Here is a 15798-nt window from a genome sequence, read left to right as displayed (position 1 = left end):
TATGAATATGGTATAGATCTAAGAAAACAACCAACACCAAGCGTTTGATGAACTTAACTAATCCGCTTATAAACTAAAGATATAATGCCTCGCAAATCACTATTGCTAAACATACGTCCATTTCCTTAATGACACGTAAAAGTATCCAACAAAAGCCTAGTATTAAACAACAAAAGCTCAAAAAATCCAGAAAAGTATGAAAGGGAATGCATGCTTTTGACAAGTCAGACCTGAATCTAAATCTCCAATTACTATACCAAATCATATTTCAATATCCTTAATGGATCTTTAATGGAACGTGGAAGGTTAATAAAAACCGGCATAGCTACATACATACATAGCGACACAAGTACTTACTCGCTTACATATATCAGTTATATAATCACGTTTATTTCTCTCTTTTTCTCCAAAGCCGGCGACAACTCCGAACGAATGGCGACGGCAAATTTGTTGTAATCAATATGAACTGGCGTCTGGCAGCCGCCTCAGATAACTCCACACACACACATAACACACATAACACACAATCACACAATCTGCCAACAGGCCATAAACGAAGGAGTGTGTGTGTTAGTGTGGAAAAACAGATTTATGAAAAATGCGGAAAATGGCAAGAAATGAAATCGATGGTTCCACAATCCACAGCAGGAACCATTGCGTTATATTGCAAAATATAAGTGTTCGGGTGGAAGGGGCAAGGGAAATGGAAAATGGGAAATGCTAGCTGCCCAACATCTTGTGTGTGTTTGTGCGTGTGTCAGTGTATGTGTATGTGTGTTACATGCGTCAGCCATTATGATAAATCGCACCTTTTATTGCAGCATCAGCGCCTTGGTAACTGATTCATAAAGGGTGCCTAGGGTGGGCTTGATTTTCAGTTGATTTAGCTCGATTCGTTTGGATTTGGCCAAATAGACAAACGATACCTCGCCGAAGAGAGATAGATGCACACGAAAAAAAAAGACTGTATGTGCGAATATGACATCATTCGACGATGTCGCTTTTCCTCAACTTTCATACTTTTATCGCTTTTCCATATCTGGAGTACACCATCGCCTCCATCTTCTACCCTTCAACTCTTACAACTTTGCTGTGTGTGGCTTGCAGCAATTACGAATACATATTTTTGATAGACTTGCTTAAGACGAGCAAAAAACGGTGATAAACGACCTGGTAAAAGGAGAAAAACGCGAAGGGGCAAGGAGATTGTTCAACGCAAGTGGAGCAATTTTTATAACACAAACCCACATATATGTATGCAAAAATTCCACGAGGAATTTAGAGCAAACCATGTGACTCTAAAGCGAGGTACTCTAGATAAGTTCATAAAAATCTTAGGGGAAATACTCATAAGTAGATTGGAAAAAAAACGAAGGGGATAAACTTCTAGAGATCACTTGACTTTGGATACAGTTCTTAGTGTGTAAAGTGTTTTATTGCTCTTTAGTTGATAGCATGACAAGTTCTCGAGCACTTGAAGGGTAATTGGGAAGTGGATAAACTTATAATTCAATTTTAAGCATATACAATTCCCAGCGGAATGCGAATATTAAGCGTTGTAAATTCAATCGGCAAAACTCATTGCCGCCTTCCGCCAACATTTTCAAACGCTGAAGTTTGAAGGCAATGTTAAAAATGCATTTCGCTTGAAATTCTAACAATATTTTCAACTTTGTTGACATTGCAACATGTGAGAATTTGAAAGTTTCGGCAACGAACCGCTTCATGATGCATGACCAGATCCCAACCCTTCCACCATCATCCGCCCGATCAGCCCAAACCAAACCCAACCGAATGCAGTGCAACCTCCGTGCCATCAATATGTTACCTCAAAATGTTTTTGCTGTCGCACTGCCCCATTAAACATTCATCATTTTCCATGGCCATCCGTCATCAATGCGTGGAAAAGTTAACGCCAAGAGACGACAAGCGAAAATGGTCCGTTGGTTTGGAGGATGGTACAAGAGTAATGGGGATGAGGTGCAGCAGGGCTAAAGGAAAACAAAAACAAAGATATAAAAAGACCGACATCGGTCAGCGGGCTCACACGGACACACACACACCCACTCACACAAATAGTGCAAAACACTCGGTTCGCTGACTGATACTCCGCACAAACCCACAAACATTTATCGAAATATTTCACACGCATTCGAGCCGAAGAAATGTGTGGTAACAGCACAAACAATTACAAAACAACAAGCTCTTTTGCCGTGATCGAAGATTTAACACACTGGCACATATTTTCATATTCACATGGTATAAATATATAAACACCTTTTTCAACTGCTTTAAAAAATCTGATTCAAAGGTGACTTTTGAAATCGAGTTGTACGAGTATTCCAAAATGTGTTACAACAAATCCGAGAGTATAAAAAGTACAACGAGAAATCCAAACACCGATAAAGTGCATTGAAAATCTGCAGGTGAGAACCGAAGTGAAGTGAAAGCCACAGACTGCACTGGAAAAACCCTTCATTCTGAGCTTTGCATTCGAACGGAGAGGAATGTGGATTCCCAGAGCCAAGCTCAAAACTAATGGACAGACACCTGCGCGAATAAGGTCAATGGAGTTACGGAAGAAATGGGTAAGTCGCAGCACGATAGAGTGAAAAGTAGACCCCGAGCAAATACACTGGTCCAATGTCACCCCCAGAAATTGTTGCTCTTTTTTCGTTACCGGCTTTTGCGGTTAGCACCAGCATCAGAAATCAAAGCTCTACTTTTGCCTGACCCATTCATTACCATAAAAAGTGGAGGGGGCTAATTCGAGTTGATGAGGTGCAGGGAATGGAGAAGCGGAAACAGGTTTCGTCATCTCATCACTGCAGAACCAGAATATTCATTGGCATCTCCGGGGGACAGCGAAAGTGGTGCCATAGAAAGTTGGCTCGACTTTGAGTCGCTTCTTTTTTATTCTTTTTTTTTTTTTTTTGCTTAGTCTAGGTGCCACACAAACGCACACAATCACGAAGGCCGAGAACTTTTTAATTAGACACTAAACTGCAACTGTCACGGGACCCTGGGCCTTTTATTTCTTGCCGTTAAAGAAGAAAATAGCTCATTATCCTGCTGATTAATGAGGAAAACAATATAGGTTAAGGCAGTGGATGGAAACGATTTGAGTTACCTTTAGTTGTAAAATAGGCTATTTTACAAATAAGCTTTAATCATTACTATTTTAAGTTAAGATAAGCATTCCGGATAACCATCAAATGCTCATTTAGATCTCTTCTATATAAGCTAAAATTTAAGCACATTGTTGAGCCTATTTATCCCTAAAATCCCGCCCATCATAGAGTATTATCCAATGCCACCCCATTCCCTGCAGAATACCACCTGTCACGCTCCAAACGATCAAGTGACTGAATGACAGTTGGCTAACTGAAAACAAGTCGGTGACTGAAAAATGTCCGCCAGGCAGGAAACAAGAATTCGAAAAAAAAAAGTGTTTTCAAAGTGCAAAAAGTGCTGAGCCCAAGATGAAAGTTTAACAGCATTTAGCTGAACAGGCACAAAGTTGGCAGGCGGCAAGAATATAAAAAAAAGGAGGGGAGCCCGTGGGCGAAGGACTGGCAAAATGGCGGAGGATGGAGAGGATGACTGGGACTCTGAGCTGACTGAATGGGATCAAACAATTCGCTAGTTTACACCTTGGACTCATTTAATTATATTCATTGTACCAGTCCAAGTCTCTCATTAGTCGCTCTGGCCAACCCCCTCTCATTACGCCACCCCCTCTCGAAATATTTCATCCGTGGCTCTCTTCCTTCCTTGGCCATAACAACAACCAGTTGGCAAAGTTTTGTGAAATTTCTTGAACAAGTGACCCATAAGTTGGGCCAGCCATCAAGAAGGCAGCCAGACCAAGCAAGCATCCTGAATGGAAACCTCTCCTCCCTTTCCATTCTTCAATGGAAAACCCTCGCATCTTCCGACACCTCCTTTAATCCTCCTCCGCCACGCTGCCTAATGAATATGCTGCCTTAGGGCCAACTCAGGGCGTCTCGGCCACGCTTACTTAGCAAACTCGAACGGTGTTGGCGTATCCGTGGCTCTTATTGCTTTGTTAGACACCGCTGGGGCGAAATATGATGGTTCTGGGAGGAGTTGCAGGCGGAGAAGTTCGGTTCTATCTGAGAGAGTTGGTGGCAAAGTTTGCTTGCCGCAGGATATGCATTTTGCATGTGGGTCTTTAATTTAATCAGAGAGGGGATATGATATCTTCAAGTAAGTAATTTCATTTCCAACTAGTTTCAGGCATTGTAACGTAATGTTTGCTTAAGGGATTTACGTCATAAAAGAACAACTAGGCAGAAAAATCATTATTAAAGTTTATCTACAATTTAAGCACTAACATTTTCATTTATTTTTATGTACCTGCGATATAATTCGGACCACATAATCCCATATGCAATCGACTTCAATCACTTGAACTTGTCAATCAACCCTCGAAAGGAGGAATGGGCGGAGTGCCCATCTATCCGACCGGATTCGCACAAGTCTAAAGTCCCGAGGCTGGCAATTATAAATACTCTTCCACGCTGCGTTGGCGTTTAACAGGAAAACATCACAGGACACTTCTCTAATCTCTAGGACAGCACCAAGTCCATGTCAACACCGGAAAAGTTGTGGATGGGGAGAAAAGGGGAGGCGGGTCACTGCTTTGCCCCAGGCAATCAAACTTCGACTTCATTTGACAACTTTAATGGAGTCCGAGGCGAAGCAGCAGTTTGAAAAAGTTGCTTATTGCATTACCGCTGACCGTTGACTCAACTTTGTATTACATAACTACTCTGTTGGCTTCAACTTCATCCAACCCCTTCCCCCTTTAGCCCGCCAGTGTTTTCCCACAGCGCTAGGCCACTGCCCATTGTCACTCATAAATGTTAAACAAATTGTGTGGAGATTAGTCTTGTGGTCACACACTTTCTAATACTCTACTCGAGGAAAGGAAAATGAATTCCTGACCTAGGAAATTATAAAAATATAGCGTAAATTAAGAGGAAATATCCATTTGCAGTACTACAAATAAAGGTTCTATATTAGAATAATGTAAATACACATTTAGAAAGATATGATTTTGAAAACGAAACAGTATGATAACATTTAAGCACTTTCAAACACTTTTTGTATAACTGAGCTGACATAAATGCAATTATATGATATGATAATTCCGGACTCAGGGTATCACTTTCATAATTTGCCAAAATACCTCATACTCTTCTTTACTTTTTTTTGGTGATTTTAGTTGAAAACTTGCTTGGTAGTTGTGTGTGTGTAAAGTGCCCATCAGACCACCCACCGCCCACCGTGTAGACCAACTGATGCGACATGTTGGCTTACCGCTAATTGTAAGTGAAATTAGCGGTTTTTGTTGTTGCTAATGAAAATTGTTTGAGCCGCGAACTTTGCATCGTTTACGGGGGCAGACGTTCTAAGCGATGGAAAAACTTTTACCAAGAACCGAGAATGGGAAACGGATGTGCAGCGAGCGATTAATCGGATTTTGTGTAATTCCAATCAAAGTTTGACTCATGTTGTGCGCATAATTAAAAATTACTTTTCTCCACAGCAGAGCTTTCATTGCTTTTTTCTTATCGCGTTTTTCTCTTTTTTTTTTTTTTGTAACAGACTATGTCGCCATATGTCCTGGCCACGCCCAGACAAAGTGCTCCTACTTTTTTTCTCGCGTACTTTTGCCCGATTCTCGTAACATCTTCGACGAGAAGTGAAATTAATGGCTTTTCTATTATTTCGCACAAAGTTTCGAAGCGCATTTGACGTTGATTGCATTTTTTGCGCTTTCCAAGGACGAGCATTACGGGGAGGTGGCACGGGGCAGCTCCAAAATGGCTTCCACCAGCGGAATCACAGCTGCTGGCAAGCTTGATTAAAAATTTAGTTAGTGTGCGCGCGTATTAGTGTGTATCTATGTGAGTGCCGCCGATGCCAAAACCGGGCAATTTGCCTGTTTCTCATCCACGTATTCCCATTAACCAGCGAAGAAAAACGGGTGGAGGTGTGGGCGGATTGGCGGTATGGGGATTAGTGCCCAGAAATTGCAATCCACTCTCCATGGCGTGGTCCATCATAGCCGCATATGTTCCTATGACTGTCTCTAGTTTATGGTTTGATTTATGTGCTCCAAGGTGCGGAGGATCATAAATCCCGATAAGAAATTCTTCAAATTGCTTCGGGCACAGATGCACTGCGGCCAACTGCGGTGGAAAAATAAGTACCATAATCCAAAAATGAGTCCAGATGTGATTAGATATTATATTGGAATTTTCGCGTGCTAATTTTAAAAACAACTATAAAGAAACTATAACACAAGCCAATTGAAAAAGGAATATATATAATTATTACATTCCCTAACTACAATAAGACTAAGATTCGTTAAATTTTGTAAAGAATATTGTTATATTTAAGCACTCCTTTACATGGATCGCACGATTGTATTATTTTACAAGCGTTATCTGATCCCTGCAGCCTATTCAAAATAGCGAACGGAATGAGAATGAACGAACTGGACAGACTTGCTCCCAAACTAAAAGTGTGAGAGCGGGTGAAAGCGTTAAGTTGCACAAAATGAACTTCCTTCCGGAGCTGTCTTCCTGTCGCGGCTGAATGGCCGACTTCCACCAGCCACTATTCGCCCAACGCCACCGACTCTCTATTGCAGCACACTCTTACACACACACACACGCACCCTTTATTTCTAAGCGTAACCGCCCACTTGGCTAGCAAAAGTTTTTCGGGGGCAATCCCAGACGGTCCGGTCGAAAACCTCACCGCCCCAAAAGAACCAACTAAAAGTGAGTCCCGGAAAACTTTAAGCTCACTTTATCCTCCACATACATACATACATATATAGAGCTGTCCGTCTCGCCGCCGTCGAACAATACAAATGGCTAGAAAGCGTTGTGGCCCAGACAGGATTCCAGGGCCAAAAACAACCAAACCAGTTAATTTCCAAATTGTGAACAGTACCAAAAAGTGCGACAGACCCCAGGGGAATGGGGTTATTGGACGGGGGGGGTAATGGATAAACTGTGTACGAGGTAGATTGCTGGGCAGGGAAGAAAAATTATTGGTTTAGAGATGGTTAACGTTCTTGACCATGAGACCATAGGGCTAACATACAGGATACATAAGCTAAAAATAGGTATAGAGATTTTAAAATAATTGTTAAACAAAATGCTTCAACATAGAAAGGAGCATTTTTAATATCATTTCATATCATTATCTATTTTACAGATTTTATAGCGAAGAATACACCATTTCTTATTTAAATTTAAATACAATTTTTTTGATTTATGATTCTTTTTGAAGGTAACCCTTTTAGATCACGCTTCCATCGCTTGGTTAGTGTAATGGTTCAGCCTGATTTGAAGCACCCCAAAACACAACTAGTTCAAAACTACACAACGCGGCTGCACCACAGCTCCACCACTGACTGATCCATACACAACGAAGTGCGCTGGGGAGCAGGCCGACATGGTCTGGTTTTTGGGCCGGGAATCGCAATCCGAGGTGGAATCGGAAGGCGGCCTAAAGGGGGGTTAGCTCCGAATAGTGTAGGCCAAGAACAACAAAGGCAGCTGGCCACAGAACTGGTCAGATGGACTGGTCAGAGCCGCAGTCGCGGAGAGTTGGAGTCAGTGCTCTAGCGTCATCATTGCCGAAGCATAAAACTTGTTTCTGTCTAAGCACGAAACCCGCCAGTGGCACCCAGTCCCACCGTTCCACCTCCTCACCGCCCCACACCCACAGCCCCTTTTAAAGGCCCGCTTGCAAGCCAGTCTGAAATATCTTCCGGCTTGCGATGGCAACAAAAACAGAGACAGAGTCGCCAAAAGAGCTGAGCAGCGGCAGCGGTTTGCACTCAGTTCCGTCGACGGCTTGGGCAAGTTTTCCATTGTTAAAAGGTTTCCCAAACAAAAAAGAGGCAGCCACTTTTCCAGCTCCCGCTTCTTGGGTTGCAACAAGCAACAAAATTCTTCTTATTGTTGGGCCTGCATTAATATTGTGATTTTCAAATTCCAAAATTCTCCAGTGGCGGATAAAATTAAATTAAATTAAATGGTGGCGAATATTGCAATATTCCTCGACTATCATATACCCCTTAATCAGCTAGCACAAGAAAGATATTTCAAAATTTAGTGGAAATAGGGATGGGAGTTCATTGCCATGGGATCGACGGAGTCAGTAATGGTTCATATCAATGGCCCACGTAACCGATTGACTGGCGCTCTCCACTTTAGCTCGTTGCCCCCATCCTAAATCGTAGCAGACCAACTAAAAAACACGCCCAAACAAGCAGCCGTATTCCAAAAGAGACAGCCGGGGAGCAATTCATAATTAACATAATTGAGGCACCCGGCCGTTGAATGTTTTTGTGCTTTGATGAGCAGAAAGCGAAGACCTGATGATACGGGAGGTGGAACATGGAGCAGCGAGTTGGGAGTTGGGAGATGCAGATGGAGATGGAGGACTAGGGGCTCTCCTCGGGCGCTTGGCAGAACAACGATGGATGACGACCCATAAAAATACAAGAGGCTCGCCGAAATCGTGGTAACAGAAGCAGGGGGCTACCAGCCCGTAACCAAGCTACAAAACACGATGGGGCAGGTGGTGGGCAGCAGGCGGGGGGAGTTGAGCGGCGGTGGGGTTGCTGGTATGTGAAAACGGAACAATATGTAATTTCTACGCAAAAATGTTTTCTCATGGCGGTGGGCGTGACCCAGCAACAGCAACAACAAGAACGCGGAAGGAGAGCAGCACAAAATTGACGTTGATGTACTTGCTACCTACAGTGTGCAGTGGATTGCTGGAACTAAACTAAGTTATTTCAAAACATAAGTAAGTTTACTTCGTAGAAGAGAGAAAAAGGGACATAAATCTGGGCTTAAGCTCAACTACAACAGCCCATAATGCAAAAAAAAAAACCTCTGAAAGTTTGTGCCACTTATCGAGTGCTGCCTGTACTGTCAAAGTTGACTTACCCGCAGATGTTGTTTCAGCGATTTCAGTTGGGGAGAGGTGAGTTCTCCGGCGAAAGAAAGAATTCGGTGACCCGGGTTTGGCGGCTGCACCGGCCTTCGCCGGCTGATGACGTTGGAATGTGGCCACCAAGGCTTGGTTCTTCCTCTTCTTCGTTGGCTCTGCTGACGTCGCAGTTGCGTTTTGTTGTTATCTCTGTTGTTGTTCTCTCTTTTTTTGTCTTCTCCAATGCCGGCTTAGTTGTTGCTTTTTGGCTTCTTCTCTCTGCTGACAAAGGTGATGGCAATTTGTTGTTGTTTGCTCTTCTTCGACTTCGCACCTCGAAAAGTGCCGTTGTTCATTGACGAAGGGCAAAAGCAAACACACAAACACATATTCAGAGAGGAGAAGAGAAGGAGAAACAACACAAACATTAAATATTTCAGCAATTCAATCATTCACATATGTATGTATTTATATTTCTTTTTTGTTGCTATTTAGCAATTATGCACGAATTATCTCACGGTCAACTGGTTTTTTTCGATCGATTTTTTATTGTATTTTATACGAGTCGAATTTCGCATTGATAGAAATGCAAATAAACGCGCAGCGAGAAGAGAACATTTTCCGGGCCCCACGGCAAAAGGAAAAAGAAAATTCAAAACGGCACGCGACGCACGAACTTAATTATTTACTACGTGTGTGTGCGTGTTGTTGCACAATTACAATAAAAACTGAAAAAAAAAAAAACAACAACAACGATCCAATGTCAGAGAGCCACCCACACGAATTGAAAAGTCAAACGGACAAATTGAATTTCGGCCTGCAATTTACGCTTTTAATTAAATCATTAAAAGGGGGCACAAAGATTACGATTACGCCATTACAGAGCACACAGAAAAATCAAGATCTGAGTATGATAACAAATTTCTCAGATCAAATTAATATTTACATATTTATATAATTTTGATGTTTGAAAGATTGAGATAGATAAAGATGTAAATTAAACTTTTGTTTGCCTAACAGGACAAAAAAACTTGCCTGCCATTAAATATTTGTATATATTTTTAGTCAAATTTAATCACATGCTAGGTTTTTCTTTGTAAAGTCACCGAATTGAGCATCTATCCGCCCTGTTTTGCTCCCAGTGTAGCAGCAACAGTTGCACTGTTTGTGTTTTGTGGCTCAAAAATGTAATTACGCACTCCAATGCAAATGCAATCGACAGAAAATTACATATTTCAAATGGTTTGCAATTGAACTGCTTTTAAAATTGAATAGCAATTAAATTGTTGCTTCGCAAACACGAAAACACACACACAGCCCAAAACAAAAACCAGACAAACCACTACATACTCAAACACACACCGATAGAAACGCTGCTGCGCCGACGCAACTGCGCTTCAGAAGTTCTCTTCCTCTTCTCCCTCTTCTGCTTTTAATTTCTTTTACCTTTAACTATTATCTATTTTAGCATAATTTCATTCACACACCAGCTTTTGTTTGTATTGAAATTAGCCGCGGCGGCTGTAATTAAACAATGCGGTATTTCGAAACTCGCGCTGAGAACGACCGACAATAACACCAACACAGACAGGAGCGCGCCCTTCTCGCACGCACACAAATTTATTATAACACGTAAACAACAACGCCGGAACGCCGACGCAACTTATTTTCCCGGCAGCGACGCGTCCGCACACGTCCGCTCACGTTCGGTTCCGCAGAGAGAAGTTGTTGAAAACATAAACAGAATCACTTGTTGCACTCTTTGACGAGAGTGGGGCTATTGCTGAAAAAACCAACCAAAAATATTGCAGATTGGGGATACTCGCTCGGTTGGCGTACGGGCACACTTTTGCGACTTCACTGTTAACCGCTACTTCATAGAGACTTTTACCCATTGACTGTTACGAGTTTGACTGCCTCTGTTAATCACAAGGAAAAATATTGTGGAAATTAAAATTATCTCAAATATATAATAGAAAAGAATATATACACCTATATTTTAAGGAAATGAACAGTATATAAGTTATTTAAAGGACCATTCTAGCCGTTAAAATAAATCTCCTTGAAAGTGTATTAATTAACGGTCATTTAGTATATTACTGGGCCTTCTGAATTATACTTAAATTTCTTGAATTTGGTTGAACACCATTTTTAAAAATAAATCGATCCAAAAGAGTACTTTTTGGTGGCAAAATGGTAAAAAAAAAAAAAAAACTAAATCAACTGCATAAAACGTAACAAAAGAAATATGTTTTTTGAAAAAGCAGTATAGCTGAAGTGTATTAAAAAATACCGTCATATGAGGGACCCGCTGTTAACGCTTCGCGGCGAATGACCAAACGGGCTGAGCGAGAAAATGGCGTAGAAGGCGACGAAAATTCGTTTCATTCGTGAAGAAAACCTCGATAACTGAGGAATACAGCTGGGATTTAAAGAGCATATTCGAACTACAAGCAGAGATGTTTCCTGGTGGAAATGGAAACGCCGATTTGGGCTACAACAAGCACGCCCACGTCCACGGACATGGACAACATGGCCATGGGCACAACCATAATCACACTCAGTTCCTGGCGCAGCCCCCGCCGCCCCCCACACATTTTCCAATGCCCCCGGGCGGCGGTCAGGGCATGGTGACGCCTCTGGTAGCCGCCGGCCTGCCGCTCGCCATGCAGGGTGGCGTTGGCATCGATTGGGCGCAGCTCGCCCAGCAATGGATTCACATGCGGGACGCTACTCCGGTGCCAATGCCCCTGGCCCCTCCGCCGCCCATCATCAGCAATTTGCGAGAATACCACCAGCCGACGCTAGCAATGCCGGTGCCCAGTGTGGTCAGGGCGGGATTTCCGCAACTAGAGGAGCACGGCGAGGCGGATATGGACATGGACGATGAGAACGAGCGGGGACATAGCTCTGAGACGCCGCTACCGCCAGCTCCTTTGGTTACGCAATCCCAATGGCTGGCGGGCAGCGAAGTGGCTGGTCAGATCCCAGACGCCTCCAATGGAGCGGGTTTGTAGAAGATCCAAGAAGATAGCACGATAATCAGGTCAGAAACTAAACCTCCTCTCCGTTCCTTGCAGCTGTCACGCTGGGCAAGCAGCCATGGGCCGGGTGGCAAATGCAGACCGACAAATCGGGCAATTCCACGGCGCATATACCATCTCTGCTGAAGCTGAACGTCAGCAATCCCAATGAGCCGCACCAACAGCTGCAGTTGCAGTTGCAAGCGCATCAGCAGCAGCAGCATGCGCCCCAACCAACGCATCCACACCATCCACCAGCACCTCAGCCGCATCCACATCCACACCATCTAACACCACATACACACCTGCCGCCACAGCACACACAGCAGCCGCATGCGGAAAGCGGAAGTAGCGGGGTCAGCAGTGAGATCGATGCCAACAAACGGAAAATGTTGCCAGCTTGGATAAGGTGAGTGTGCCAAAGAACCACCATAAGATTCACAATCATTTCGTTAATCTTTCAGAGAGGGCCTGGAGAAAATGGAGCGGGAAAAGCAGCGGCAACTAGAGCGCCAGCAGTCCTCTATGATCACGCCAGATGTCGAGGTCAACCACGTTAAGCAAGTATCAAGCAAAACACTAACCACACCTGGTAATCTTTTGAACATCGCGAACGTGGTAAGTAAGGTCGATGGGCGGCAGGGTTTACTGACTCTCAATACAGACCGAAAAGTGCGGAAAGTGTAGCACACACCATTTCACTCCAATTGCTTACACAAAAATCCAGACGGGACTGAACCTGTACTTAAAACAATGTATCGTCATTGAAAGCACACAACACTTAAAACAATCCGGACAGTAGAGCAGACTGCAGGCTTAATTGCAGGCTGTCGATTAAACATTCCCTTGAAATTCAGGCTAGCGACAGCGAAGATTCCATTGACTTGCCTGGGGAGGCGCGTGAAGAAGAACTAAAGGTGCAGCAAATAGGTAATGAATTGATAAGTAAGGACGACGATAGCAGCAGCAGCGGCGAAGAGCCGGAGTCGGAGCTGCATGGAGCCATCGAAAGCGGCAATCGGGCAGCGGCGGAGCAGGCGAGGATGGCTACCGTAAACGATGTCAATGGTAAAAACTACGAAGAAAGACTGGCGGATCTGGTAGGCATCACCATTTGACCCGGATGTCTGCTCAGCCAGGCGATGAAATCGAGTGAGTCTCAGAGGCGAAGGAACTGCGGAATTCTGGCGACACTTTTCTGGCTGCTCTGCAGTTCGTTCACTCTTCACTAGAGTTTCATTCCCTGGCCATCGGCGGCACATCCAAAAACCCATTTGTATAGTTGCAAACAATGAATATGAACACCCAATACCACCCATCTGTAGATGCTTGTGGTGCGTCGGACACTAACCGAAATCCTGCTGGAAACCACAAACGAAGAGATTGCAGCCATTGCAGGCGAGACTCTAAAAGCACACCGTGCGAAAGGTACATTATGCATTATACTTAAGTTTATCCCCAACCGATTTCTTCCAGCGGTCGCGCGCGTGTGTGTGTGTAAGTAGTTATAGATCGTAAGACGGCGCGGATATATCGCGGAACGATTGTAGCTTGGATGACCGGATGTTTCGGCCAAGCGATTGGAGCCGTGTTTTTTCCGGCTTCACAGCTCGTTACCAACTCTTTTAATCCTATGTCTATGCTAATCTTGAAATTCCCCATAATGAATTAATATCGAACACCACACAAACCAATGAAATCACTTGCTGAATTTTTTAATTTTAATATATAATATATACCTATATATATATATGTATGTATGTGTAAATCAAAAGCGTCATCAGCCCAAGTGATTCGCAAAAGCGCCTTGTCCTCCATTACCGGCAACTTGGGTAAGTAACCAAATTCCCATTTAGTTCGTACATATTCTTTGCACTATTTTTGTTCAGAGGTAGTCTGAGTTATGCTTGGTCATCCTGATTTTCTATACCCCAAATCCTAATGGCAAAACGAAAAGATAATACAAAGAATTGGATTATTCCTATGGCCGAGATTTAACTTTCTATGCTTCCTGTAACTTTAAGCCATGGCCAAATGAGTTCGACTTCCTTCGACGCAGTTTGTTCTTTCTAGCCCGCTTCTTCGTCCTTTCTCTTCCCCATTTCCCCCTCCTCTCACCTTTCCGTAAATTCTTGCGAATATATTGAAAATCAGTTCAAAATATACCAAAATCTGCGCCCGATCTACATTGAAGCCTGGTAGCAACAATTAGCACTTGACTGATTTGAATTATAGGTTTAGCTGCCTATGGCGATTCTTCCAGCGAAACCGAAGATGATGAGGATGATGAAGATGAGCGTCAAACGGGCGCTGGAAAGGATGCCGAAAAAAGCGCGCAGCTAAGCGCGGAGGAGTTAAAGGTATGTTGGCACCACGTTCATTATCAAAAGGAAATCATGTATTATTTTTATTTGGCTTTTTAGGCTCGCATAAGGCGCAGCAAACGATCCTTCGAGAAAGTCATTGACGACATTGAGGATCGAGTGGCCAAGCAAGAGCTGCTTGATGAGCAAACCCTGCTGCGACATCGCAAGCGGGAGCTAGAGCGCTCCGTAACTGGTGGTGGTGGTGAGCATCGTCGACCGGTGGTCAATCCAGACCCGCCCAGTGAGTCGGCCAGTCAAGCAACCCAGGAAAAGATTCATCAGTCAAATGGTATAGGTGATCCACATAAATCCCAAGAACTCCTAAGCATACATTGCCATCATTTAGGCAAAAGACTCAGCCGCAAGGAACGGACCACCCGCTTCAGCGACAACAAGGACGGCAAAAAGCAGTCGCAGAGCTTCGTGCAACAAGTGGTGGCGACCGCTGTGGTGCCACCGCCCGGAAGCCTAAGCAATAGCAGTCCACAAAAGCTGAAGCCCGTTCCCAATCCGGCCACTAATCTACTGCAGATGCCGGAGTCGGTGGCCACCATGCTGAGTGCGGCGGACAAGGCGCTGCACAAGGCCAACAAGTCGTCGCGTAAGTCCAAAAGCAAGCGCCGCCACTCGTCCCCCTCGTCATCGTCTAGCAGCAGTGGGAGCAGCTCTAGCAGTGATAGCGACGAAAGTAGCAGCACCTCGAGCGGATCCAAAACTTCCGGCAGTCGCAGCAAGCGATCCAGCCGGCATGGACACCGAAGCCACCACAGCAGCAGTCGGAGCAAATACGAGCGTCGCGATCGCGACAGAGAAAGGGAGCGGGAGCGGGACCGAGAGCGGGACCGTGATAGGGGTCATCGCCAGCATCGTAGTAGCCAGCTTAGTGGCGGCAGTAGCCGTGGAAGTCACCGCCAGAAACAGCGGCGACATCGCGAGTCCAGCCATTCAGGCGAAGATGCTGGCGGCAGCAGCAGTTACCACCGCTCCTCGCGGCAGAGCAGCAGCCGTAGCCATGATCACGGCAGCAGCAGCAGCGGACTGAAGCGACACCGCACGAGATCCCGCTCCAAGTCGCGCAGCACTCACCACTCCAGCTCGAAGGCATACTCCTCCACTTCCGCGTCGCATCCGCGCAAGCGCCATTAATAAAACTCTTGCGGATAAAAATCCGAAGTTAATTGTTAATATTAAATAATTATTATTTCTTCTGTTTAAGTGCTTTTTAGTAAACAGTTTTAAATCAGCCTAATAAATTAAAAACTCAGAAAAATTGGTTTGGTTTGTATGGGCGTATTTAGTACCCAAAAATACAAACAAATTGTTTTTTTTTTAAATTCAAATAAATAATTTATTTTTTCTATAAGCAATAACATTTTTGCCAACTTAAGACGGGCAATTAGGTAATACTATTGTTTTCT

At 44.0% G+C, this 15798-nt stretch overlaps 2 protein-coding genes across 8 annotated transcripts in view; one reads left to right on the top strand and one right to left on the bottom strand.

Annotated features, from left to right (window-relative positions):
• Nucleotides 1-10723, bottom strand: part of LOC6606757 (cadherin-87A) — a 55819-nt gene extending 45096 nt beyond the window's left edge. For 2 of the 5 annotated variants that reach the window (XM_032721060.1, XM_002031518.2), the window contains exons 1-2: nucleotides 10438-10723; nucleotides 9009-9325 (exon numbers count right to left, since the gene is read on the bottom strand). The gene's annotated coding sequence lies outside the window, so the exon portion shown is untranslated. The remainder of the gene's footprint in view (nucleotides 1-9008; nucleotides 9326-10437) is intronic. The other 3 variants (XM_032721061.1, XM_032721062.1, XM_032721063.1) reach the window with 3 other exon arrangements.
• Nucleotides 10724-11322: 599 nt separating this feature from the next.
• On the top strand, nucleotides 11323-15747 carry LOC6606755 (arginine/serine-rich protein PNISR). Of its 3 annotated transcripts, XM_032721065.1 has the most exons (9): nucleotides 11327-12000; nucleotides 12072-12423; nucleotides 12479-12632; nucleotides 12872-13114; nucleotides 13340-13442; nucleotides 13790-13846; nucleotides 14250-14374; nucleotides 14438-14669; nucleotides 14727-15747. In XM_032721065.1, exons 1-9 carry the CDS (start codon nucleotides 11451-11453, stop codon nucleotides 15524-15526), a joined length of 2616 nt encoding a protein of 871 aa, XP_032576956.1. In that variant the 5' UTR covers nucleotides 11327-11450; the 3' UTR covers nucleotides 15527-15747. The 3 variants fall into 3 exon arrangements, with proteins under 3 accessions (XP_032576958.1, XP_032576955.1, XP_032576956.1); XM_032721064.1 differs by having other exon boundaries at nucleotides 11326-12000; nucleotides 14438-15747; XM_032721067.1 differs by lacking the exons at nucleotides 14438-14669; nucleotides 14727-15747 and having other exon boundaries at nucleotides 11323-12000; nucleotides 14278-14357.
• The last annotated feature ends 51 nt before the right edge of the window (nucleotides 15748-15798 follow it).

The sequence above is a fragment of the Drosophila sechellia genome, chromosome 3R (assembly GCF_004382195.2).
Source record: "Drosophila sechellia strain sech25 chromosome 3R, ASM438219v1, whole genome shotgun sequence".
Lineage (NCBI taxonomy): Eukaryota > Metazoa > Arthropoda > Insecta > Diptera > Drosophilidae > Drosophila > Drosophila sechellia.
Note: the sequence above shows the minus strand (reverse complement) of the source record. Positions and strands in the feature narration are given on the sequence as shown.

Excerpts from the sequence above, each read along its gene's own strand:
- LOC6606755 (XM_032721064.1), top strand. The coding sequence starts at position 11,451 with ATGTTTCCTGGTGGAAATGGAAACGCCGATTTGGGCTACAACAAGCAC. Across the intron at positions 12,424-12,478 it reads ATGTTGCCAGCTTGGATAAG|AGAGGGCCTGGAGAAAATGG; the intron begins GTGAGTGTGCCA and ends TTAATCTTTCAG. Across the intron at positions 12,633-12,871 it reads TTTTGAACATCGCGAACGTG|GCTAGCGACAGCGAAGATTC; the intron begins GTAAGTAAGGTC and ends CTTGAAATTCAG.